The following is a 26,398-nucleotide window of genomic DNA, read 5'->3' as shown; positions in this document are numbered from 1 at the left end:
GCTGAGTGAAGGCCAGCATTGCCGCACTGGGAACCAGGCAGCACAGGCCGAGGGCTGCCTGTCAGACCCTGCAGTCTGACAGCCTGTCAGGAGCACTGCACCTTGGGCTGCCATTAAGTCACTCGGGAGCCTGCTCCACTCCTGCATGTTCTCCTGTGTGTGTTGCAGGACAGAGAGTGTGAGACCAGGTGTGAGACTTCCCCAGGAGTCCAGCCTGCAGGGCTTGAATCCGAAGGGTCTTGAGAGCTTTCTCTTCCAGCGAGCTGCTTGGTTTCTGGCCCCATGTGAATGCTCAGCACCCACCAAGCTCAGCGGGGCCGAATCCCACAGTTTACTCACACTGCCTGGCTCTCCGCGCCGGTGACCGCTGCTGCCTTTCCCTTACGGGTAAGGGAGCCGCTGCAGAGCGCTGCCACAGGCTGCTCGACATCCTTTTATCCACACATTCATGCCTCTCTTGCTTGTTCTAGCTCCTGCTCAGCCAGGTTATGGGCCTGCAGTTCCCCAGGACACCTTTTAAGCACTAGCATCATCCTTTGAGCAGGGTATCACACAGCAGAGCCCAGCAGTTCATTACTTAGTCTCACTGCTCCCTGAGCTCTTCTCCTACCCCTTCAACAGGCGCCAAAACGCCCCCAGACAGCCTTCAGTCCGAGGGCCCCGGCCTCTTCCACTGGGACAAAACAACGCAGACGCACTTCAGTCTCCCGTCGGGGCACTACCGCTTCTCCCCCGGCCGCAGACCGCCGGCCCCCTCCGGCGCGGTGCCGGCCCTGAGGAGCGCGGGGCAACCCCGGCGGGAGCGGGGCGCAGCGCGGCCGCCTCGGGGGAGCGTCGCCCGGCCGCGGGAGCTGCGAGCAGCGGCGCGCTGACGTCACCAGGCAGGGGCGGGTCGGCGCAGTGCGCCTGCGCGGGGCGAGGAGGGGGCGTGGCGCGGCGCTCGCCTTTGTTTGGGGCGGTAGTTTCCCAGGGTGCCGCGCGCGGGGGGCGGGGCCGGGCGGCGCGGGGGGCGGGGCCGCGCGCGGGCCCGCGGGGTCAGTCGGAGCGCGGCGGCGAGCGAGGGCGGCGGCGCCGAGCGGAGCGGAGCAGCTGCACGGACCGACGGACGGACAGAGCCGAGGCCGCGCCGAGCCAAGGATGATAAACACCCAGGACAGGTGAGGGGGCGGCGCGGGCCCCACTTCCCCCCTGCACCGCCGGGCCCGCCTCACCGCTAGCCGCGGCCTGCCTCGCCCCTCAGGCCGGTGGCTGGGCCCGGGGTGCCGGCGGGCGCTGAGGCGGTGGCGGCGGCGGCTCTCCGCCTTTCCCGAGTCAAAATCCTCCTTGGGGCGACGCTTGTCCAGGGGAGAGACCCCCGGGCGGGTGTCCGGGCTCACTGGGCTGGGTCCCGGGGATGGGGGCGCACCTCGGCGGCCAGTGTCTGAGCACCCTTTTGCTAATAACCCTTCAGCGCCGGGGAGGGCTCGTCCCTCCCTTCCCGCAGTCCCCACGTATCTCTAAGGAAAGGTGATTTTTCCCGGCAGGTTGGTTATCAGCAGACAGGAATTTACTCGATTTGTGGGTGTTGTTCTCAGCTGGCTAAGTTATCTGCGTGTCTGTCCCTTGTTTAGAGTCCCAAAAGCCTCGTTTCCGGAGCCTCTGTCGTACCGCGTAGATAAGCACCCAGAGGATGTGCCTTAAACAGCCGCGTTTCTTGGCAGCTGGATGTATGGTAGATACTTGAGCTATTCTGTGCTCATCAGATGGTTATTTAGAACTTGCTCCTCAAATCAGGTTCCTTAATACACAGCTTGAGATGGCTGACAGCATAATATCTTATTATTATGGGCTAAACACAACTGCATCTTCAGAACGTATTTTGCAAAGGGGCAAAACAGAAAACAAACCGAAAAAACTTCATTTCTGTAATGTCAAGGGAGCTGCGTGGATCCTTCCATTTGGTCTGAGAGTTCAACACAAACAAAACCCCTGAAAAACAAGAGAACGTGCAGCTTTTAGACCTCAAGGTGCTGGTTGTTGTCGTGGCCTGAAAGCAGTGCTGGTCTGGGGCTTCAGGTGTTGGAGAGCAGCTGTGATGGGGTTCAAAAGTTGCCGAGTTGTCCTTTGTGCTTCCCAGAGACGGGACATCGGGTTGAGATCGCTGGAAGCTTAGCAAGTTAAAATTATACCTGCTGGCTGAAAGCGTACGCCTGCTTCCAGCTCCTGTTTCAGGCAGGACTCGGTCAGGAGGCTTTTGCTTGGGAGTTTCTTCAGGGAAGGGCCCTTGGTGATCTAAATGCATCTTAATCTAAACCAAGCTGCTGGAAAACTGCTTTTCAAAAGAGAAGGGAGCACAGTCCTAATTTTTAAGCCGTAAACAGGCCTCAGGGAGCAGAGTTGCAGTGGGCTGCTCGTGTGCAGATGCGTGCAGGGATCAGACTGTTGGGTGCTAGTGTGAACTTCTTCCCAGGGTGCTAACGCGCATCTGGAGGAAGCAAAACCTCTTTTAATCTGTGCCCCCCACATGCACACGCTCGTTGCTGCTGTGAAGTTTTGGGGGAGGATCACAGTTGCGTGCAGGTCTGTGCTAGGCAAAGCGCCAGTGCTGCAGGCAGGGCTCAGCAGCTGAAGGGGTCTTGTGTTTTGACTTCTGCATGTGCCAGAGGAAGCAAAACTGGGAAATGTCTTGAACTGCTTTGCATGAAAACTACAGCCTTTTTTTTTTTTTTTTTCCCACAACTACACTTCATTATCCAGCTTCTTGATGCCTTGGCCACAAGTTGGAGTGAGCTATCAATAGTACATTGTTGACTGTGGGGTGAGGGAGGAGGGAAGGGAATAACAAAGCTGCCAACAGCTTTCTGGGGGTGGGGAACAGCACAGCAAAGTGCTTTGTCATGCCTCTCGACATCCACTACTACTAAATACACACTGGTCCATTGATAGCTCCAGTCATGCTGTGAGGAGGGACTGTATTAACACAAAATGCCACTGAGCATGTGTGCAAAGGAGTTTGCCCTGAAACATCTTCAGTGCAACTGCTTAATATCTTTTCCTAGTGTGTTTAAACAGCGTTTTCTCCAGGCACTGCCTGCTGTAGGCCACAGCACACAGGAACGCTGCTGAAGAGCCCAGTCTAGCGAACCTGGAGGAGGAGGAAATATGTGAAGGAAGAATATTTGTGTTTCCTGTAGAAAGATTATTTTGGTATGAGGTGGCAAGCCAAGTTCTTTGCAAGTTCTGCCTGTGTCATAACTGCGTTTGTGAGTTATTTTTTGGCATACAGAAATGCCAAATTTCAGTAGGTTGTTTGCAGTCTGGTATATGTTCCAGCATACTGTATAGGCGTTTCAGGTGATTCTGATAGTACAGCTTGGTACTTGGTCTTTGGATATGTAAGCCTGTCTCCCTCGTGGAGGGGGATTAGAGTGGAAAAACACTGTCTCAGGAACAGCTCAAGTGAGACGTTTAGGACAGAGTCTGTCCATTAGAGCCTTGTTCCCCGCTCTGTGTGCTTATTGAAAACCCTCACAGTCACCTTCATTTTGGAGGTGTTTGCACCTGTGTGTTTCATTATGGGAACGCTGAGAAATGACTGTTTTCTCTGCATTGCTTTTGCAGGCTTTGTTAGAGGAATACTGCTGCTGTGCCGTGCCTCAGCAAAGAGCGTTTGTGGCACTGATAAAGGAAGTGATGCTCCAGAAGTAAAATAATTTGCTTTCATGAACTTCCTAAAAACTAGAGCAGATATTAAAGCCTGCATTCAAAGTGATCCTGCAAGACCATGTGTAGGACATCCAAACAAACTTACGAACTGCAAGGGAAACTTATTTTCTTGCTCTTAAAAGTAGATCCATTGGGTGAACTTGTAATTTTGGGGGTTGTGGTGAAGGACACTTGTATGATGTTTCATTTGCATGTGAAAATGTCAACTCAGACGTTGCAGAACATGTTGAAAATATCTGAAGAACCAGCCCTTTCACTCCTCCTCGTTTTGAAAATCTGAAACTTAAACCTCCTTCTTCTGGGTCCTGTTGATCTATTTGTAGATATTTGTCTATAGAAAATGTGTGCTCATCTGGTCATGCATTTCCAGCCATCTGCTATTGGCAGTCGTCCAGGCGTCCCTTATTAGCATGAGGTTGCTCAGCACTCTCTCTGGGTTCTTGGCTGCAAAGCCCCTCCTCCGTTTCTAACAAAACACTGCCGGTTTCTGATATGACTTGGGCAGAGAGTGCTTTTGATGTAAATGTCTGGGCACTAAAGCCCTGATAGCTGCCTCTGACATGCTGTGGAGGAGCAGGGATACGAGTGGCTTGGGGTTATGAAGAGCTGTAGCACCTGAAACGTGATCCCTGCTAATGTAACCTGGTGTTCTCTCTCTTTTTCTTGCAGTAGTATTTTACCTTTGAGTAACTGTCCCCAACTGCAGTGCTGCAGGCACATTGTTCCAGGGCCTCTGTGGTGCTCCTGATGCCCCTCACCCACTGTCGAAGATCCCCGGTGGGCGAGGGGGTAGCAGGGATCCTTCTCTTTCAGCTCTGATATATAAGGTGAGAAAGATCTGATGTCTAAATAATAACCTGTACCCGTGTTGCAACTGTGTTCAGTTACTTTGTCTTGGGGGAATAAATGCAAATAACTCCGAGGTAATAAGTGGGAGGACAGTTAATTTATCAGTGACCCCGTTGGCAGACTGCTGAGCTGCACACAGGGCTCTCCTGCTTAAATATCACCCGCTTATTAAGAAATGAGGGACCTTTTCTCAAAAGCGTGCGGCAAATAATTCACTAGCCCTGTTCCCAGAGGCCTGTTTCAGTTATTGTATGCAGAGCCAGCATTATCAAAACATGAAACAACTTCTTAAATGTCTTGTAAAAGAGGAACTGGGAAGTAGAAAGGTGAAATGCAGAGAGAATGCTTGATAAGCTCTTTCCTGTGCCCTAGTCCGGAAGGTAAAGCTGTGGGGACCTGGTAGCTGCCTGAACCACTGCACAGAGTAGCTCCTGACTTCACAGAAGCGCAAGGTGGCTGTCTGCCTTGCAGGCCAGAACATTTCAAGAGCACATGCATAGGAGGATCAGGAAGGCTTTTTATTTGCAGATTTGCTTAGGACCACATGGATCTGTAGCTCTCATTTTTTGGCCCTCTTCGTTCTACGGGACCTTTCCTTTCAGATGAGGAGACCTGACTGTTCCTGGCTGTAGAGCAGTTGGCACTTGTACGGCTTTTTTTTTTTTCCACGTGCCGGGGAGCAAAGTGCTATCAGATGAGGTAGCCTAAAATTTATGCTCAGTTTGCAAATTTGGCTGTTCAGACAGGAGTGTTGTCATAGGTGTTAGACTTGATTTTTAATTACCCCGTGGGAGGCACACAGACTTTATATGATGAAAAGATACAGGCCCTTTTGGGTCACAGCTACCAAAGCCTCCTCTTGAAATTCATGAGAGAATCACAGACCTCATGGCTGCTTTCAGAGGAGTTTTCTTTAATGGAGCCTTGGTGAATTTTTAGCACATGCCTCACCCACCCACCTTGTGAATAAATGTCAACCTCTGTAGACTCTTAGTAATAATGTAACACCAGCTTAGTGCTATCGAGTTGAATTGTCACAGATGTTGGACGGGTATGAAATCCAGAGATGCAGCGTAGCACAACAGGCTTCCTGTCAGATAAAGAAGGTACATAAATAGCTTCAAGAGGGCTCAGGACAAATAATGAATTCCCTCTGGGTGGGAGGGGATGACAAATAGGGGACTCTGCAACTTAAACTCCTGCAGGCCAGCTTTGCCAAGCCTGGCATACACATGAGGCAAGGTCCAAAGGCAGAAAATGGGCTCAGCGTGGAGGAGATGCTGGTGGAAAGAATCAGTTTGGAGACTTTGAAGTGTTTGATTTCGGTATGGCCTTGAAATTGCACAGAAGCTTTTGGCAGTGGTGTGTAGGCAGGGGCTGCTGCCTGTGGGGATGTCATTTAGATAGCTGCATCCCAGAAATAAGGATGTAATTTTTCCTGGCTTTACTGCTGACAAAACCTAGCAGAATCTGCCAGAAAATCAGTCCCTTCTGCAACACAGCTCATCCCAGACCAGAGTGGGCTGTGTCGCCCAGTGGTTTAAAGTCAAACCTTGGATGGGGGTTACTGGGACTCTCTGCACCCCTCAGTCACCCCTCAATCTAGCGGTGCTGTAGTTAGGCACCAGGCTGAGCTTTCAGCCAGCAAGCTTCAGTGTGACCTGGAAAGGCATCTGGACCCAAAAGCTTAAGTCCTTTTTCCAGCTGTATCAGCTGTTCTAGTTCAAGGGATGACCTTTCCGAATGAGCCTGCCTCCTTTGGAGCATGCAGCGCAGTGCTCATACACAACAGCACCATAAATTAAGCAGCTGAGGCTCCCTATAGTTGTTGGTATTTTTGTGTTAAGAGACTTAATACTCAGCCCTTCCTCAGGGGAGCTTTACTTGAGCTGGGAATGCAGTAGCAACGGTGTTGGTGCTGCACGGCCGGGCTGGGCTTTGTGTGAACGGACGTGCTCTGGCTAGCAAACTTGGCAGGAAGCTGCAGGTGTAGCGCATGCCAACACCAGGCTGCTTACATGGGTTTCTCCAGCCCTGGCTCTGCTAGATCGTGACATCCTTTCTCCTTACGCTGCCAGCACGTAGGGGCCTCCCCCCATCCTTCTCAGGACATTTGAGGAGCATGGCTGGGTTGGAAAATCTTATGCTCAATGAGTTGTAACCAAGTGGAAGCTGGTCCTTGCAGCTTTGCTTCACCAAAATGGAGCTGAGGGCTGGAGAGCCAGTGGTTTAGGCAGCTGTGTATAAAAGATAGTCTGGTGGGGTTGTTTCTTTGCCCACGGTAGTGTGGCGGGGGGATTTTGCGGGGGTGAACTAAAACCGAACATTTGTTGCGTAAACAGGATTTTGCTTTGAGCAGCTTCCAAAGAATTCTGGGCTGCTGCTTCACAGGAACAGCTTCTCTCCCCGGCATCTTGCTGTCTCTATTTTGATGCCTAGAAATAAAGTATCAGCTACCCAAGACAGGCTGTGTAAACGTAATTCCCTCTGAACCGGAGGAACTGGTTCTGTTAATCCCTGCGGTTTTGCTGCCTTTGGTTCATGGACTGTTGTATTATGGGGCTCTTAAGTGGAAAACCTTGCAAGGTTTGGAGTGCAGAGCATAACTTTTGGTGACAGAAGGGCTAAGCCAGAAGGCTCAGAAAGCTTTACCCCTCCTTTTGCAGGCTCCTGCCAGTCTTCCTGCACAAATGCATGTGTGTGCCTCCCCCTCTAATGTGTCAATCCCTGCCTGCTTTTCTCGACTTCCTCACCCTGTTTTTGTTTTCGTGAAGTATAAGAAAAGAAGCATCTGTGAGCTTTTCTTGAGAGAAGGATCTTTTCTGAAACAGAGACGCTTTCTGCACAGGAACAACAATTGTAAAAGGCTCCTGTAAAGTCACTGGTGAAGGATGTGCGTAGAATCCCCTTGGTTTGGGGTTTTTTTTTTTTAAATACACCTCTGTAGCACCGAGCACTCTCTAGGCTCAGATGTGACTCCTGCCGCTGGCTCCGCGGTGCCTTTATCAGCAGCAGACTCTGACTTGAGCAGCTGTCAGTGGGTTTCTTGGTGTGCTTGGCTTAAAACTAGTGAAACCCAACAGTGGGCACAGCCACGAAAACTTCTTTCAAACTCATTGAATAAACTTATTTCCTACAGGATATTTATTGTGATGAAGTGTAAACTTGTTTTTCAGCTAAGCTTTGTGGGCTTTAAACAAACGGCAGCTTCCTCTGCTGCCTCTGAAGCCAGGCAGTTCCTCATTTGCATGCGGCGTTACTTTGTCGCTGGCGTTAACATATTCGATGGAGGCTTCTTTGTCACAACAAGAGAGATCTATTTTAATACATGCGGTAATAGGAATTAAAGCACTGGGACACAGGCTTGAGGAGCCTGGAAAGGTTCTCAGTGATGTTTTTGCTGAACGACTCATTGGTTTTTAGCAATGCTTACACCTTCATAGCTGAAAACACCTGCAAGAAAATACCCGCTTGGAAAGCAGCGATACTGAGGAGTCTTCCACCCTCTTACTGGGCACTATTGGCTTCTGATGTGTTTTGTACTGCCCGTCTTTTAAATGTTTCTTCACTGCAGATCCAAACCGGACTGTTTTCTTTGCTGTACTGGCTCCCTGTGTGTGTTATGGTCGGAGATGAGTATATGTCACTGCAAAGCATTTATTAAACCTTCTCTGATGAGGTGCTGTCTTTCTGCAGCAATGTCACTTGTTTCGTGGTCAGTCCAGCTGATCAACAGATCAAAGCTCCTAATGAGCGGCTGAATTAATCGCCCTGTTAAAATAAAATGCCTGGAGACTGGGCAGTCGCTCACCTAATGACCTGACGGAGTAAACCACCTCCCACCCCACCCATTGCTGTTGTTCAGGAGGGGGGACATGTGGCTTTCCCAGGCACTCCCATGACTCGGGAACAGAGCAGACATGACTTCAGTATCTGGTTTGCTTCTGCCCTTCAGAGCTATGCAGGTGACTGTAAATGGGGGAGTCAGGATGCATGAGTCTGCACCAAGCAGATGGGAACAGTTCAGCTTCTGCCATTGACAACATTAACTCGGGAACCTAATGAATTTCTTCATTGTTTCATTGGGGTTTTTTTGCAGTGAATGTGGAAAGCATTACAGGGCAAGCCAACTGCCTGCAAAAAATTGTCAGGAGAAGGAATGGAGTTTTAACCACGAAATTGTTTTCTAGGAATTGCTGAGCTTAATCTGAGGCAGTCTGCATGCTTGGCATTCTAGTTAGAGCAGTATTGGAGAGGAACGTGTATATTTGTGGTCTCTGGAAAAGACCTCCTTGCAATCTTCAAATCTGTGTAGCTTCTGTCTGTTGTGGAATTCTCTCTGTGCTGGGTATTTTCCTCCCATATACCAGGAGGCAAACCGTTTACCATACCAGTTGGTTGTGAAAACAGGGAAGGCAATTTGTGGTCATCCCTTAAATGAAAAGAGGGATTGGGGAGACAACAAAATTGGTCAGACTGCAGCAGCAGATGCTCTACCAGCTTGTTGGTTCATGTTGCGTTCTTTGAGGGGTAGTTCATGAACCAGCCTTCAAAGATGTGGCTGGGACCTGTGGTGAATGAATGGACTCTCACTATCCAGAAATTTAATATAATGTAACTATGCAAAACTGCATTCCCTTGAACAGGAAAACATGACTAGAAAAATCACTCTGAGGTCTGAGTACTCACTGTGGCGTGTCCCTGAGCCAGTGAAATGGGAAGAGGGAGAAATATAGGAAAAACTATAATCCCATTCATTTTGTTTGCTCTCTCTAGTTATACTCCCCCGGCTGTTTAGTATGTAGGACTTTATTTTTGTATTGGGTTAGAATGTAAGCAAGGAATTACAGGTAGTTCAGAACAATAGCTCTTAACCACTTCAACACTTGTTTAGAGCGCTGAGACTCGAGTGTGAGCTTGCAGCTGCCTGTGCATACTTTGACGAGCTGTGGTGAGTCTCATGGTGGCGAACTTTAGTGACAGGCTGAAATTCTGGACACACACTGTCTGTATGGGCTGCTCCTTTGTCAGGAGGGTGCTCGCATTGGAAACACAGTCCCTCTGCATGCTCATTTAAGCACGATTTCTTTTTTGGCCTACAATCTCATGGATAGTTTTCCTTAACCCTAAAGCATGTTTTATGAGCTCTCCTCCCTCCCTTGCACAGGACGAGAAGATCACTGTTAACCAAGATGTCCCAGTGCACGAAGGGAAGCCTCATATTGTCCACTTCCAGTACAAGGTCACAGAGGTGAAGACCTCCTCCTGGGATGCAGTGCTCTCTAATCAGAGCCTCTTTGTGGAAATCCCCGATGGATTATTAGCTGATGGAAGCAAAGAAGGGTAAGTTCACTATCCCAGAGCTGTGTCCATGGCTCCCCAGGGAGCAGGACTTTGCCTGCATGGGTGATGCTGTGTGTGTGGCAGCTGTGTCTGTTCCTGGTTTGTGTGCCTGAAGTATATCCTTGCTCCCTTGTCTTCAGAGAACTGTCTTCCTGTTAGTCCTCCATATATATATATGTATGTATATATTTTTTTTTCCCCTGGTGATCATTTCAGATAGGTGACTCTTTTTGAGTCCCTAAGCAGTAAATCAGCGGAGTGATTCTTTGCATACTTTGGTATGGAAAATCTACAAGCCTTTCTCTGATTTTTTTTTTTTTTTTTTTTTTTTTTTTTTTTCTGCTGGCCACTTGGCAAGCATGTTTTGGCAAGCGTTTTCCTCTTTCAGGGGAGAAAAACCTCCATTATATTGATATACTCCTTCTCATCAGTAGGTGGATCTACTCTTGGAGCACTGCCACGCAGGCGCTGGGCTCTGCCAGAATCTCTGATTTTTCTCTGTTGGCAGAATGCGGTAGTGTTTTGTCCAGACAGCCCTGCTCTGGGAAGTTTGTGTAAACGCAGCTTCCAGAGCAGCTACTTCCTGCCAAGTGCTTTGCCAGAGATCTCCGCTGGCGGGGAGCGCTGTAGCGTAGATGTGGCTTTACTGGATTCCTCTGCAGAGCTCTCTGAAGTCCTCCTAAATCTCCAAGTAGGCTTCATCCATGACACAAGCTAATTAAGAAAAAAAACCTCATTGGGCACCTTCAGTAAGTGCCAGTCTTCTTGCTGTCTCACACTCTGAGTCCAGATAAGTGTTTGTGTAATTTCTTCAGTTGGCCCGTAAATCTTTGAGCTGTCCAAGGGCCTGCTCTCTTGGGAAGGGGTTCCTCTGGGAGAGTATTTATACGCCTGTGTCATTGTGACTTAAAAGTGCGATTTTGTCAGATTATTTTTAGGTAGGTAAAACAGCCTAGTAGAGGCTATAATTAAAGTAGTTCATTACCATATTAACAAAACCCTTGCGAATTTAATCTCCCTCACTGCACTCTGGTCTCACTGACTGTTGAATTAGATGTTGGCTAAAGCCCTGTTTGTCACTGCTCTAGCAGCCTGCATTATAAATGGTGACAAGGCCAGCAGTGGCTCCGCTGTGCGGATCCCTGGGGCTCAGAGAGGGGTTAATGCAGTGTTGCTTCCATCAAGAGGTGGCAGAAATAATTTAGTTGGAAAGGCAGGAAGCGTGGGCTCAGGGTGCATCAGATGTGCCATCCAGCTGATGTGTTCAGGAGACAGCTTTGCCTGTGCACTTGCTCCTTCAGTGGTGTTTTTCTCTTCTATGTGGCATGAGCTCTTTCCTTTTTTCTTCCCCTTCCCATAAAGTGCAAAACTTAGAGATTCCCTCGTGTATGTTGCCTGCCGAGGAGATGTGTCCCAGCTCAGAGCAGCTGCAGTGTTTAGCCTCCTGCGTGCGAAGGCTTCTGCACAGATGGGTGGGTGGTGGGGCTGGGTGTTCCTGCACACTCGCACGCGGCCGAGGACAGTGCCTCGCTGGGTGACTTGGTGTGAGGACAGCTCTTCCTCTGCAGGGCTGGATAGTGAGGCAGGAAGCCCATTGTTTCAGCACCCATTGTTCACTGGAAGGGGCCTGTAAACAAGTAATCCTTCTGCCTGAAAACATCCAAACAATTGATAATGCTCAGAGGCTTCCTCAGGACAGGACTTCCTATAGCTGATGTTCTTTTGTCTTCCTCCTCCTTGGCAGGTTATCAGCACTGTTGGAGTTTGCTGAAGAAAAAATGAAAGTAAACTACGTCTTTATTTGCTTCAGAAAAAGCAGAGAAGACAGAGGTAAGAACTGACCCCCGCTGTCAGGTTTGCTCCCTAGATCTAAGACAGTGCTGCTGAACAAAAATCTGGTAAACCCAAGGCGAGGCTCCGCAGGATGCTTCCTACTGCAGTAATTGTTATATGTATAATTCTCATGGAGTTCTTACAAATTAGAAATAGTTTCTTGTGGAGGAAATAAGCCCTTTCTTGAGACTAAGGGAGGGAGTATTTTGGTTTCTCCAGCAGATAGACTTTGCTGTCCTGCTGTTAAATTATTACTGGTACTCTAATGCAGATAGCTGCTTCTGAATTACTTGGAGTATTTTCTTGTCTAGAAATTGGTTAATATTTCCCCTTTGGTAAGGAGTGAAGGTCTTCATTTGGCACCAGGCTTCTGTCATTTGGAAAGAGAAACCAGGGAGAAGGTGTTACCTGGGAAATGAACACTTGTAGCTTCTTGCCCTGATGTTCATCTGCTTTTTAAAGATCTCCTGGCACTGTTGCCCTTCCTAGACTTACAGGTAATCCTGACCCTGGCTATAGATGCTTATGGCTTAAGGGGGCTGCATTAGGATCTAAAAATAGATGTGTTGGGTGAGTGGTTACAGCATGGAAGCTTGAGATTTGTGTTGAGGTACTGAGCTATCAATGTGTCACTTTAAATCTTACTAGATGCAAGCCATGGCAGGAGTAATTCAAACCTTAATTCTAATTTTACTCTGCTGCTTCACAAGCTGCACTGTCTTCTCCGAAAAGAAGCACGTTATTAGAGCTAAGCTGTGCTGAGCCCAGGAAGATGTCATTCCATGTTAGGATGCCAAGAATAATTTTCAGATTAAGTTCTTGCTATAAAGTCACTACTACCCTAGGTTGCACAGGTGACCCCTGCAGTGGCTGGTTAGGGGAGACATCTCATACTGGGTTTTGTTTTTACTAAACGGGCTGTGCATTGCTCTTGGGCCTGGCTTATTTGTTTGAGTTCTGGAGAGCTCCAGATCCTGGGTCCTTGTCTATGCAGCTGAAACACAGTGCTGTCTTGGAAATACACAGGAGCTCCTCTGCACGGCCCTTCGTGGCTTGAGGCTGGCCGTCAGCAGGTGCTGGAGAGATGAGATACTGCACCAGCGTAACTCAGGGGCCACAGGGAAGCGATTGCTTTGGTAACAGGCAAGCGTGCATCCAGCCACTGCATCGTATAACCTTATCTGACTGAGACAAGGTGTGGGGGGCTTCTGGCCTGACCCTGCTCTGAATTACTGTGCATAACCCGTGGTGCCTTTCCTGGGGGGCGGCACCAAGCTGTGCTAAGCTGGCTTGAGTTTCTGCTGAGCTCCAGGTCCTCCTCATGGAGACAGCAAATGTCTACCTAGACCCTGAGTAAGTAACTTCCTGTTAGCTGCTGCCTGACTCATTTTCAGGGCTCAAAGGGTGCTGGGACCCACCAAAGTACAGGATAAAAACTTTGAGGGGCTGCGGGATGGCTGTGTGCATCCTGGGAAAGTGGGTCAGTGCGGCTGGTGCCAGTAGGTGACCAACCATCATTGTCTCAGAGGGGATAGCAGAGATGTTGCAGGATAAACATGGACAAACCTGCTCTGCTGCACAACTAAAATCCCCTTCATGCTTAGGAGCAGCCGTGATGAATGCAGGAAAAGACAAAAGCTCCCATTCCAGAGGGCTGTCACAATAAAATGGTTTTTTTCTGTGCAGGAAGCTCTGGATGTGCTCGCATAGGGTGTTCAGCGCACTTCGATATTTGTGGCTTCTAGGGTGGTGCAGGTGAAGAGGGTTATTTCTAGTGGTAACAGATTTCCTTCTCTTTGGTAGCTCCACTCCTGAAGACATTCAGCTTCTTGGGCTTTGAAATCGTGAGGCCTGGTCACCCCTCTGTCCCATCGCGGCCAGACGTGATGTTCATGGTGTACCCCCTGGATCAGAACTCTTCCTCTGATGAAGAATAGCTGCAGCGGGGGACTCCAGTGTGACCTGAAAATGCTGTTGAGGGGAGAGAGGGTTACATCTCCTTTCTTGAGGAAAGGGAAAACAAGCTTCTGTTGGACTGAAACTGCATTTCTCATTGTTAGATTGGCCTGTGTATCCTCAGAGTTGACTATCTCATTGAAATGTGTTGCCTAGAGAACTATATATACACACATGTAATCACCAAATAGTAAATGGAAGATGTTTATGAACTGGCATAGGAGCTCTTTACGTGCAGCTGTGTGGTGTGGTAGCCTAGGGGCGCTCAGTGCCCGGGCCGTGCGTGGGGGAGCACAGCAGTAGATGCAGTATCAACTCCTTACTTCTCTAAGCCCGTGTTGGTCTTTTCCCCGTCGCCCGATGTGCGCTCATCTGACAGACTACCTTTTGATTTTTCACTCAAGACTCTTAAGTAGAAGGCATGTTTTGGGTGTTAGGCACATGGAGGAGACGTGTTCGAGTTTAACCTTTAACACTACATTAAACCCCCCCTGTGTCTCTGCTTTGGGGTGACCAATGCTATTTTAACTGGTCTAACCTTTTTTTCTTTTTTTTTTTTTTTTAAACCTCTTGCTCTTTCAGCTTTTGTTTTAAGCAGTCTTAACTCTGTTCAATGTTACCACTGCACTATCACAGCATTCAATAAAAGGGGCATTCAGATGAACTTCACACAGCTGGGGCTGCTTATTTGAAAGGAACAGAGCCTCTGGTGGGCCTCCTGTGGTGCTGCCATGGTTTCAGAGGGTCGAGTGTTGGGAGCAAGACCTCTGCTCTGGGAGAACGTTTCCTCACCTGCCTGGGGGGTGATGGTTGTGATGGTCCAAAGAGCCAGAAAAGCTCATGCCTTTATCCTCTGCCCCAGGATGGGTACAGACCAGGCCCGTGGCTGTCACTCTGTTCTTCCTCCTTGCCTTTCCAAAGAGATGGTCTCACCACACTGAGCTAATGGCTGTGTCCAAACCAAAGGGGGCTAGTGTGGGGGCAGGTGGGGGCGGTGGCTCCCCTGGTCCGAGGGGATGCTCTCCCCAGCTGGGGCCTTCCCTGGGGTGGAGGGATGGGGCCATGGTGCCAGCAGTAGCTCCTGTTTCACCCCTGGCCCTTCCAAGGTTGGAGAATGAGGTTGTGCTCTTGTCTTTGTGCCATGTGGATGTAACCTGGCTGGCTTTTGTTGAAAGGCCAAAGAAGGGTGTATTTATAACCTGTGCCCCGGAGGAGTGCCGTGAGCTCTCTTCCTGGCTTGGCTGCTTGCGTGTGGAATTGTCCTTGTGTGCTTTGTTGTGCTTTCACCCTTCTGTGGAGGATTTTGTTAAAAGCTGAAGCCGAGCCATTCCATAAACGTCATGGTCAGTGTTTTCTGTTTGGGAAGAGAGGTGGGGCTGGGATACAAGTTTGTGTGAATAAATCATCTTAAAGTTTGTGTCTCTTTTTCCCTCCTTCCCCTCTAATAAAGTGAAAGGGCTGCTGGGTCTATTCCTTCTTCAAGCAGGGCATCAAATCCTAAATCTGTTTTAAAATCAGGGGCTGTGCTGTGCTGATGGGAACATATCTGCCCTAGCTTTTATGGGGGGGGCATCAGCCCCTCCAGCTCTGCAACAGGCACTGCCCTGCCTGTCCTTGCTCTAGAGGTGGTGTGGAGACCAAGGAGACTGCACCTCTTCCCTGGCAGAACCAATACTAATTTCTAGCTCTGGCTTTTGAAAGCCTGGGTTTTATCTGTGGGGCTGGGCTGACTCCCAGGGTGTTTATGCACACTCCAGGGCCCTGACACCACCCCCTGGTGCTCTTCTGGCACATTCCTCATGGGATGTAGTGGAAACCACTTTGGTCCTTCCTTACTGGTAAAATTTACTGGTAAAGTGCAAGGTTCTTGTCATGAGAGCTTGGAGGGAACATGATCTGAGCTCTACAGTTACAAGGCTGTGCTAGTGCCTGTACTTTTCTGAAAAGTGCCAAGTATTTTCCTGCCCTGGCTCAAACAAGCGTGGTCAAATGTAGAGGTTTCAGATCATCGAATGGCTTCAGAAACACCCCCCCTGAAAATCTGAAAGGTGCTGCCTGTCTCCCTGCACAGGCCACCTCCAGTGCGAAGCTGGAGGAGCTGAGCTCCACCCGGTGGCAAGCCAGGCCCCCAACGCAGGGGGGCTTGGCCCCTGGCAGGCTGGGGGGCAGCTGCCCCTTGCTGGGGGCCAGGGGTTCAAGGCTGGGGGGTGCTGACCCCCACTGTCAGGGCAGAGTGCCCGGGTGGAGCTGGCAGCAGAGCAGAGGGGCCACGTCCAGGCGCACAGGGCCTGTGTGCAAGAAGGGTGCTGGGGGGCAGGACCCGCTGCCCCGCTGGGCCACCCCACCACAGCCTGTGGCCACTGACCAGTGAGCTTGGCATCAGGAGCAGCATGTCCGGTTAAGTCCTCTCAGAGGATCCAGAAACGGGGGGGCGGGGGGGGCGATGACCCTCTTTCCCCCTAAAAATCGCTGGCCACAGCTTTTGGGGACAAAGGACCAGAATTTGGGGGGAGCAGGAAGAAAAAGCCACCCTCACAGGTTTGTGATTGTCTCTTAAAAAGATTTATTCTCTCTCCTTGCCCAAATGTACAAAGGCAAGCAGAGTACAGTTTGTATATATATATATTTATATATATATATATAAAAAAACAAGGAACTTGGTAATAATGTACACTTTACAGAAGGGCAGAATCAGGAAGACTGAAATGAAACCCAACACAGCAACGTCAATGGAAACAAGAGCTATAAACACCAACGGTTTGAGACCCTGGCCAGCCGCCCGCGGGGCCCGGTGGGCAGGGGAGGGGGGCCCCAGGGGCAGGGCACCCCCCAGGCAGGGGAGCAGCACCACTGCGGGGCGCCAGCCCCATGGGCAAGAACTGACCAGGGAAACCCAGAAAACATCAAACCTCAACTCTATTCTGCATAAACCGTTGTTTCATTTAACACCTAAAGGGAGACTCAACTGGGACCCAAGGTGGGGGGCAGACCTCCCTGACCCCTTTCAACTGCCAGCAAGGCCTGCGGCACCCCCCAGCACCCCCCACCCAGCCCAGACACCCTCCTCTGCACCTCTGGAGCTGCCAGTGGGCCCCGGCTGTGCCAGGAGACGGGCTCTGCTGGCCTGGCCGAGGCTGGAGGTAGGAGCAGGCAGCAGGATGCTCCGCCATGGAGGGGGTGTGGGGCTTCCCCCGTCACCCCGACCCTCTGTCCCCAGCCTGGCAGCTGCACGGGGCTCCCTAACGGGCACGGGGTGGGTTAAGCCACTGCTCGGCCTCGCCCCCCGTGTCCCCGAGGAGCAGGCCGGGCCACATGGCCCCGTCTCCTTGCAAAGACAACGAAGAGGGGAAGAAAAATGAGTCGACTAATGCGAGCAGGCTGGGGCCACCGCGCTGCTGGTGCCCCAGCTGGGGCTGAGACCAGCAAGCGCCTCCTCTCCAACTGGGTAAAGTGGGATGGGGCGGGGGGCAGGAACGGGGAAAGAAAACAAAACCCAAAACAACAGCTTTCAAACAATTGCTTTTTACAGTATATACAGAGCCCGGCAGGCAGAGCATCCCGGTACAGCGGCCCCTCGGGGCCGGGGGCAACACGGACACACACCCCCCACTCCCCCCCCCATGAGACCGACGGCCCCCCCTGTACTCCCCGGCCGGGCCGAGGGGAGCGGCCCGGGGTGGCCTGGCTGCTGCGGGGCCGAGGTAGAGCATCGGCCCGGGGAGAGCTGCTCTGGGGCTGGGGGAGCAGAGGACCAGAAAGCCCCTGTCCTCGGGCACTGGGGAGCAGCCGGGAGCGGGGACCAGCTTTCCCTGGGGCCTGGTGCCCCGAACCCCGGCCTGAGGCTGGGGGGGGGGGGGCGGCTAGCACAGCCCCAAGCACCTCTGGCAGAGGCCAAGTGTGCTTGTTCCTCGCTGGGCTCTGCCCACGGCCTGGGGAAGCCGCTTTAAAAGCAGAATGTGGATGTGAAGGGGAGCTGCAGCCCTTCCCCCCCCTCCAAGTGGGATGTGCTGCCCCAAGGTTTGGGGAGCACCTGCCGGGGGGGGTGGGGGGGGTGGCAGAGGAAAGGCTGGGGGTTTGCAGAGTCACAGCTCAAAAAAACAACTCAAAAGCCCTGGGCACGAGCCCCAGGCAGGTCTGGCCCACGCAAGGCACTGGCGAGGAGCCCTGGCAGCCGGCTGGGTGACGGGCGCAGGCCCCAGCGCTGGGCCTGGCTGCCCCCAGCCCCCGCAGGGCAGAGGCCGCTTCACCAGGGCCAAGAGCAGCTCCCACCCCCCCGCTCCGGCCATCGGCCACGTGCTGGCGGCTCCTGCCCACATGGGCCCGGAGCGGCGGGTGCCGTGGGGTGCAGGATTGGCCGCGGGGCTCGGAGAGGGTGCGCCCCGCATGCAGCACATCCCCGTGCCCCACAGCCCCCTCTGCGGAGGCTGACACCCACCCCCCAGCCTGGCGCCAGCCCCCCAGCCCCCGCCTTGGCACCGTGCGAGCCAGCCCTTCCGTTCCTGAGACTGCGGCTCCACGGCGGGCTCGGCCCTGCGCTTCGAGCCCCGGTGAGGAGCGGGACAGGAGGCAGCGTCCCTGTCTGCCCCCAGTCCCGTGGCGCGCAGCCCCGTCGTGAAGCAGCAGCTCGCAGAGACACGGCGGGATCCCAAATCCATCAAGAAACCTCAGTGCTTCCGTTTCCTCTTCATATGCACCAGGCAGGCGAGTCATCTCCATCCCGAGCGCTGGTGCCCAGTAGAATAAATATTTCCGCAGGTACCAGCTCGCCCACTCACCAAAGGGGAGGGTGTAGAGGGGGGAGTCAGCGTGTGTCCGACGGGGTGGGGAGAAGACAGAGTCTGCCTCGGATCACGGCAGGAAGGTCAAGCAGAACAATTAACACCATTCAACTGATGTCTAAAAGGAGTCTCCAGCACTTCCCCATGTGAGCCAGTCACATGTCTCGTACAGCCCAGGCGTCCCGGCGCGTCACGTCCTGCCACAACCCAAGGTCAAGTCAGCTCCCGCCAACAGCGGCCCCGTGAGCCAACCCCAAACCCTCCGCCCTCACGGCACCCAGCCCAGCCAGCCCAGTTACCCCCAGGGTGACGAGGAGAGCCTTACCATTCTCACCTCCGCGGAGGTGGGTATAGGGAGGGAGCAGAGCCCTGCTGGCTGGCAACGATGGCTGTGGAGGAGAGACCTGTGTGGGAGAAGCAGTGTCAGGAGCTGGAAAGCACCTGATTCAGTCCAAGCAAAGGGCTCACGGTGCCCGAAGATGGCTACAGCCCCTTCTGGGCTCCCTGAGCCCTGCCCGGGCCCCGGCTGGGCTCTCACCTGTTGCATAGGGCAGGTTGTACTGCGCCGGCAGCAGCGAGTACCCGAGGTGGTGGTGGTGGTGGTGTGTCGAGAGCAGGCGCTGAGACGGGGAGGTGCGGGGCCGCTCTGCGCTCCTCTCCCCACCGCCAGCTCCCCCAACGCTGCTGCAGCTCCCACCGCCTCCCACCACCCCGCAGCCACTGCGGTCCCGCTCCTGAGACGTCTTCTCGCTTATCTGGGGAGGAGAAATCAGACACATGCTGAGGGACGCTACTAGCTACCCGGGGGTGCAGGGCAGCATCAGACCCGTGCCGGGCGCTAGAGGCTGCCCCATCAGGATGATATTCCCCCTCGCCTTTGTCCAAAGGCTCCCCATGACAATGACGGGCTGGCTGGTGACCGGCCCAAAAGCAGTGGGGAGGATGCAGGTCCTGTTTGAGGGCAGCTCTTTCCTCGCTGTGCCAAAGCTCCACCTCCCAGCTGGGCCCAGGAGGAGCTCGTGACCCTACACACTGCTGTGGGATGTGGACAGTCCCTGCTGCCCACCCACCAGCTCCAGAGCTGATAACAAGCATCCCCCAGTTGCTGCAGGGCCTGGAGGAATCCCAGTGCTTCTCTGGGCCAGCCTGCCCACAGGTTCGGCTTGTCCATCCCAAAGGGGTTGTGTTGTGGGGTTACTCCATGGCCCCGGGTCTCCTACAGCAGCAGGAATGGCAAAAACCCATGGCAGGCAGAGTTGCTCCAGGCTGGTTATAGGATCCAGGGACCATCCCAAAGCTCATGCACGGAGCTGGGCAAAGCCAGCACCTGCCTGACCCTCACCGTGGGTGATTTGCTCTTGTAGTGGCTGGCATGCTGCTGCAGGATGTCCAGGGCCTTGGACTCTGAGCTGGATTTACAACTCACGCTGGGGCTGGCTCGGGACTTGTCGCTGTCGTCGCTCCCGGATGCCTTGCTCCCGTACGGGGAGAAGGAATAGCTGGAGGGTAGGTATGATCCTGGGGGACAGAAAAAGAAGTCAGTGCAAGAGGAGTCTTCAGGCAGCACAGTGGGGGCCCATAGGGCCACCACATGCGAGAGGATGTCCCACAGCCGTCCCTGGCTCCGGGAGCAGGGACAACCCGGGGAAGGACGTCCCCAAGGAGACCCCGGCTCCCTACCTGGGTAATTCTGCATCATGACGGTGGGCATGGCCCGGTAGCTGGGGTGGTTGGGGTCGTACGACTGGCTGTAGGAGTAGCCATGCATGTAGGGGATGTAGGACTGATGCTGTGTGAGGGGTGAAGACACAGGGACGTGGACACTGGGTCTGGGGTCCTTCCCCACCATGCGAGCCTCCTCAGTGGGGGTCAGTTTGCACTCAGAGCTGGTGCTCTCCTTCCCGTCGTCCTTGGATGTGGCTTCTTTGCTTCGATTTCTTTCTTCCTTCAACTTTCGGTCCCTCTCCTCTTTCCACCGCTCATCCTCTGTCTTGATGTCCGAGTACTTTGCCGGGTACACGTAGGTCCACATCCGGGGCTCAGCTTCCTGCAAGAACCAGACAACCATCAGAGCAGCTGCCTCCCCCCAGCCCCACCTGTCCCAAACCCAGGCTGGATTTGGAGGAGACCAGTGAACACCCACTCCCCTTCCCTGGGCTCTCCTTGGCCCATCCGTGGTCTCCCAGCCCCATCCTTTTGCTGGCCCCAAGGGAATCTCACGGAGTCCCATCACAAGCAGAGGACAATGCATGTTCCCTGAGATGTTCCCCAGCAAACGCCTCCAGCAAAGCCACTGTGAGGGTCTTCCTCTAGGAGGAAGTCCTCTGCCGTGCCGGGGAACAGGGCTGAGCTGTCATTACCTGTCTGTACCAGAGCACAGGGTCCACATCCGCTTGCCGGCCACACTCAGAGCCAGCCTTTGTCTCGGTGGTCTCCTTCCCAAGGTGGCTGGCCTCGCTCAGCTTCACCTTGAGCCCCTCAGCGACCTGGCTGCCAGACAGCTTGGACGAGTCCTCCAGCTTGGGGATGATGACAGATTTGGCTATGTCGGGACCTCCCTGCTCCTTGGCCTTGCTCAGCCCCGACTTGACAAGGTCCGTGAGGCTCGGGGCTTTGGTTAGCGTTGGGGGCATGGGTGGCTTTTGCTTCCACTCCTCTTTGAGCGCTGCCTCCCTCTCCTTCAAGCCCAGCTCTGCCTTCTTCTCCAGCCCTCGCTGCTGCTGCTGCTCCAGGCTCTGCCGCTGCTTCTGCTGCTCCTCGTACTGCTGGCGGTAGGCAGGGTTGGTGCTCAGCAGGTGAGCGTGGTAGCCCTGCTCATTGTAGCCATAGGGGGGCACGTAGGCATACTGGTTGTAGTAGAGGGACTGCATGTACATATTGGGACGCTGCTGGATGACCGAGGGCTGCTGGCTGGAGCCGCCGAGCTCTGCCTTCTTCTCTTCGCAGCCTTCACTCTTCACCTTCACCTCTGGGTTCTCCTGCTCCTCGTCCTTCTTCAGCTTCAAGGCCTGTGTCTCAGCTGTGGCCTGGCTGCCGGCATTCAAGGGCCCTGGGCTTGCCTGGGGGTAGCCAGGGGAATAGTAGGTTTCAAAGCCTTGGTAGTAGGGAGACTCTTTGCTCTGTGGTTGAGGGGGGAAAAGAGCTTTTTTGGCGCCTTCCTTGACCAGCTGCTCCGGATCCTTCGCCTTCACGCTCTCCAGCTTGCCCTCCCCATCCTCCCCGGCATCAGAGATGTCCGAGTAGGCCGGGCTGTTGGTCTTCACTGAGCTCGCCTCTGCCCCATTCTGGGTGACGACATGCAACGGGGTCATGGGTTGGGCTGGGTTGGTGTTCTCCAGCCTGCTGGCACCACCAATGGAGGGGCTTGGGGCGTTGTCAGTGAAGCTGTAGATCTTATCTGCCTCGGCCTTGATGCTGGCGAGCCGGCTCTGGTGGGGGTCAGATGAGCCGTTCAGCAGTCCCTCACCTTTCATCCCCAGGTCGCTGGATTCCCCCCGGAAAGGGCTCTTGCCTTCCTCCGCTCTGCAGGCTTTGCCAGGAGTCAAAGGGTTTTCTACCTCCTTGGGCTCCTTCTTTTTCTTGTCCTTTTTCTTCTTCTCCTTGGAAGGGGTGAGGGCAGGGTTGACTGCAAAGGGCTCTCCCATCACTGTAGGCTTAGGCTGGATGGGTTTGAGCTGAGGGCTGTTGGACATGGTCTGGACCACGGTGGTGGCAAGGCCCGTGGAGGAACCAGGGCCGGCTGTGGTGAGGGTGGCTGTCTGGAAGGTGTAGATCGGCTGGGGGGGGATGGCTGGCGCTATGGGTCTGGCGGACTTCAAGCTTTTGGAAGGGATCTTCTCTGGCTTAGCACCAGATGCCTTCTTTAACTTGTCCTTATCAACACATCGCTTCTCCAGAGAGTCAAAGCCGTCATTACTCGTCTCATCGGCCACCGAGGGACCATCCTCAGAGCCATCATTGGACAGGGCACCTGGGTCAGTGTCTCCTTCCCCACCCAGCTTCTTCTTGCAGGGGACCTTGGCGCTGAACTTGCTGGACGGGGAGGGACTGTGGGGCTCCATCAAGCGCACCTTGGGGGTGGCCGAGCGAGCCGGCGAGAGCGAGCCCTTCTGAGAGACGGCGGCACCGTTGCAGTTCCCGATGTCTGTGTGCAGGGAGGGCTCCTCGCCATACTCGCTGTCCACATCTGCCTCCAGCTTGCTGTCATCATCTGTGTGCGCGTGGGCCTGGTGGTACTTCAGCCCATTGATGTGCTTGTACTTCTTGTTACAGTTGGGGTGGGGACAGTCGATGAGAATAGGGGAAGGGCAGTTTCGGTCGAGAACAGCCGGCTCCACCTTGACGGCGGCGGGCGGCACGGCTGCCGAGCCCATCGAGTTTGTGCGGATGCGTTTGCTGCCCTTGGAGTCCTCCGAGCTGGAGTTCAGCTCCATGTCAGAGAGAGGTTTGCTCTTCCTCTTGGTGACGGAGGAAGGACTGGCCTTCACGTCCTCTGCCGTGCCGCCAGGCGGCGTGCGGTGGTCCGAGGAGTTCTGGCTTCCCCGGCGCCCTTTGCTGTTGGCTCCTGCCCGGGTCTTGCTGCTGTTGCTGGTCCCTTTGCTGTCGGAGGCGGCAGCCGCCTCACTGACAGGCGTGTTGCTGTTGGGGCGCATGCGTTTGCCCCTGCCCCGGCCGTTGCGCATCTCCAGATCACTGGTGGGAGAGTCGCAGAACCTGCCAGGAGGAGGACAAGGAAGTTTTAACAGAGGTGGCTGTGCCGGACTATGACACCCCCCCTGCGCAGTGGGGACCCCCTGCTTCCCCTCACTATCAATCCTGCAGGCTCATCCCTCCAACCGACCCATAATGAGGGAGCAGAGAGGTCTGTTAGCAAACGCTCAACCGACATGGGAGCCTGTGACCACGGGGGCAACGAGCCTTGGTTGGGCAAGGAGGATATGCCAACCCGTGCCGGGCAGCCCCCCGGGCGCGGGGCAGAGCGTGCTGGGTGCCACAGAAGCTGTACGTGGCTGGGTTTGCCCCCTGTGCCCAGGCGAAGGGGCTGAGACAGCGGTGCTGGCCCCACCGCCCGCTTACCGGGGAGGAGCCCAGTCGTGCTGCGTGCAGTCGAGCAGCGTCCCCACATACGTCTTGTTCCTCCAGGTGACGTTGACCACCAGCATACCTGTAGGGTGAGGGGAGAGTCTCAGACAGTGCCAGGCATGACCCCACAGTGCCTCACCCTGCCCTGGGCATCAGGGCAAAGGGGATCTGCCCCTCGAGATAGGCAGGAGGAAGAGCTCAGCTCTACGGCTGGAGGAGGGAAGACAAGGAGTCTCAGGCTCTTGGGAGAGGTAAGACCCCAGGCTCTGGGCTGGAGTGGCACCAAGATGGGAGCTGGAGACTCCCAGCTCATCTTAGCATGGCTCTGGCTGGTGTCCACCCAACCTCTCCTCCTTGAGCTGCTCAGCGCTCTTCCCTATTTTCATAGGGATGATAAAACCAGCAACCCCCAAAGGGCTGCAGGATTTGGGGAGGCCTGAAGATCCACGCTGGTTCCACGTGTGCTAGGGTAGGGTAGGAAAGGTGATCTCTGGGGAACAAGGGCTGGGAAACCCCAATGAAAACACAGACAGCCCCCAGCAAGGCTGTGGACCTCAACAGGGAGCTGCAGACCCCCCAGCAGGGCTCTGACCCCCCCATGCATGGCCATGAATCCCGTGGCCTTCCAGAAAAGACTCTTACTGCCACTAGATGGCAAGCTGAGCCCAGCATCCCCGCGCAGGCGACCACCCCTAGCAGGAAAACCCAACCTTGGGGGAATAATCCTCATCCCCCCTCTTTGCTTTGCTGCCGCATCCCCCGGGACACCCCTCAGCCCTATATCTCTGCCTGGAGAACCACGCATGGGGCCGCACCTCCTCCCATCAGGGAGCAAAGACGCTGGACATTTGGAAAACCTGGTGGTTTCAGCTTTTTCACACCCATTCAAGAAGAGAAGCAGCTTGGCTCACACCCACGCCAAGGACCTTCAGCATCTCTTCTTAGAGGTGGAGGGATCTTTTGCAGCATCACTCAGCTTTGTGGGTATTTCCTCCCCACCATGGACCACCCTGGTTACTGCAGAACTAATGTGACTGGGAGCAGAGTCCGTTGTGCTGAGCACATTTATCTGAGCAAGGTAAAACTCAGGAGATAGGAAACTCGTTTGCAAGGGTTGATGAGCGCAGCGAGATATACAGCCACAGAGCCCAGGAGATGGATGGAGCTGAGGGAGCCCAGAGCAGCTGTGCCTGAAGCATGTTTATAAATCTCAGCCCGTATGCCCTGTTGTGCTGTGCCAGCAGCCAGCTGCAGGCCTCGAGGGGATAATATACAGAGCAGAGATCCAACACATGGGCCTCCTTCAGAAAGAGAAATTAAATGCAGGTCTTCTCTTCCTCCTTCTCCTGGAAAATGTTGGGTGCTCTGGTGGGAGCAAGCTTTGGGAAGATGCAGTGCTGGCACATGGCTAAGAGCTACAGCTACCTCACCCTGGTGAGCAGGAGAGGCTGAGTCCTGCCTTCAGAGAAAGGTGCTGGGGACCTGCCTGGACACGGACATGGCCAGGACACGATGCTGGAGATGATGCAAGGTAGAAACAAGCAGTGAAACCAACTGCTGGGAGCCCATGGCCCCACACGGAGAGATCGGTGGGAAAAAGGGGGATGCTGATCCCAGGCATCCCAAGGAGGGCACATGGAGGGGGGTCTTCTTCCTCCATTCCTCCTAATGCAGCTTTTTCAGGCAGGCAGGAGCCTGTCCCACCTCCCTTAAAACACAGGGAAGCTACTGGCTGCATCCTGCGCCCCAACCCAAACCCACCATCCCCAGGACACCTCGGCAGAGCTGCTGCAGGATGCTTTCAGGAGCTGCAGAAGGACCAAGCAGCTGCTGAGGGACGAGCAGCCCTAACCCAGACCCTGTCCCTCGCAGCCGCAGGGCTCGAAGGAGCAGCTCCCTCTGCCCTCCCTGTCACGCAGCCAGCGCCGGTTCAATCCCTCTTTGAAGCTGGCAAAGACCGTGTGCGCCACTGGAAGTTAATTGCACGACAAGCCACCAGAGTCTCTTGTGCCTCCCAGGGCCAGTGTGTGATATTAGAAAGGACATGCTGGCATTTTTTTTCTCCCCACCACCATGATCACAGTAGAGATGAAAGACGAAAGGGAGAAGCGAGCCAGCACACAGCCATCCCTCCCTTCCCTGTTGGGAGCGTCAACCCTCCAACACACACCAGCCTATATTTAACCCACTGCAACCAATCATACCAAATCCCCTCCTAATCCTCCAACAATAACCCAGGACAATTTAAACCCCGGGGATAGATCCTAAGCAGCTTTTTTCACCCGCCATGTCCCCCTCCCACGGCAGGATGACAAGCAGGCATGGGCAGGGCAAGGGCAGGCAGCGAGGAGGCAATGCCCTCATGTCCGCAAGGCAGGAGATGCTCATGCACAAAATGCTGGCAGTGATGCTCTTGCAGAAGGAATCCCACTTGGGTAACTCCAGTCCCACCTGGTTTCATTTTTCACCTTTGAAGCTCTTAAGCAATCAATACCACCCGAATCTGGGTGCAAACCACTCAGCATCCCAACCGCCGAGTGTTCCTGCCACCACGGTCATACCCCAGCAGGAAAAATTAACGGTGGTTGACAGTGCCAGATTGCCATCTAGGAAGGCAACGTACAAGATAATCCTGTAAAAATGGTTAAAGAGATGAAAGGAGGAGGGCGATGCCAAAATAAATCACCTGGTTCTCGTAGGGGCCCAGCATGGGTGCTCTGTAGCAGCAGAGCTGAGGCTCAGTGGGTGCACCCAGCTGGTGGGGATGTGGGATGGACAAGGACAACACTGCATGGAGTCTTCCATCCCAATGCAGCCCTAAATTAGACCAGACAAAGCCCTTCTGATGGATA

At 53.9% G+C, this 26,398-nt stretch overlaps 2 protein-coding genes across 4 annotated transcripts in view; one reads left to right on the top strand and one right to left on the bottom strand.

Moving 5' to 3' along the window:
• Positions 1–1,010: 1,010 nt before the first annotated feature.
• Positions 1,011–15,154, top strand: OAZ2 (ornithine decarboxylase antizyme 2). Its single transcript, XM_074917227.1, is given in 6 exon segments — positions 1,011–1,157; positions 4,375–4,450; positions 4,452–4,532; positions 9,722–9,897; positions 11,642–11,727; positions 13,534–15,154. Coding segments are annotated over 6 exon segments (573 nt in total). The 5' UTR covers positions 1,011–1,137; the 3' UTR covers positions 13,668–15,154.
• Positions 15,155–16,231: 1,077 nt separating this feature from the next.
• Positions 16,232–26,398, bottom strand: part of ZNF609 (zinc finger protein 609) — a 73,666-nt gene continuing 63,499 nt past the window's right edge. For all 3 annotated transcript variants that reach the window (XM_074916692.1, XM_074916693.1, XM_074916694.1), the window contains exons 4-10: positions 23,541–23,628; positions 20,825–23,177; positions 20,145–20,511; positions 19,807–19,982; positions 19,003–19,219; positions 18,790–18,868; positions 16,232–18,661 (exon numbers count right to left, since the gene is read on the bottom strand). In XM_074916692.1, coding sequence (XP_074772793.1) covers positions 18,795–18,868; positions 19,003–19,219; positions 19,807–19,982; positions 20,145–20,511; positions 20,825–23,177; positions 23,541–23,628 — 3,275 coding nt within the window. In that variant the 3' untranslated portion in view covers positions 16,232–18,661; positions 18,790–18,794. The remainder of the gene's footprint in view (positions 18,662–18,789; positions 18,869–19,002; positions 19,220–19,806; positions 19,983–20,144; positions 20,512–20,824; positions 23,178–23,540; positions 23,629–26,398) is intronic.

This window comes from Athene noctua, chromosome 13, assembly GCF_965140245.1.
Source record: "Athene noctua chromosome 13, bAthNoc1.hap1.1, whole genome shotgun sequence".
NCBI lineage: Eukaryota > Metazoa > Chordata > Aves > Strigiformes > Strigidae > Athene > Athene noctua.
The sequence above is the reverse complement of the archived record's forward strand: the minus strand, read 5'-3'. Positions and strand labels throughout refer to the sequence as shown.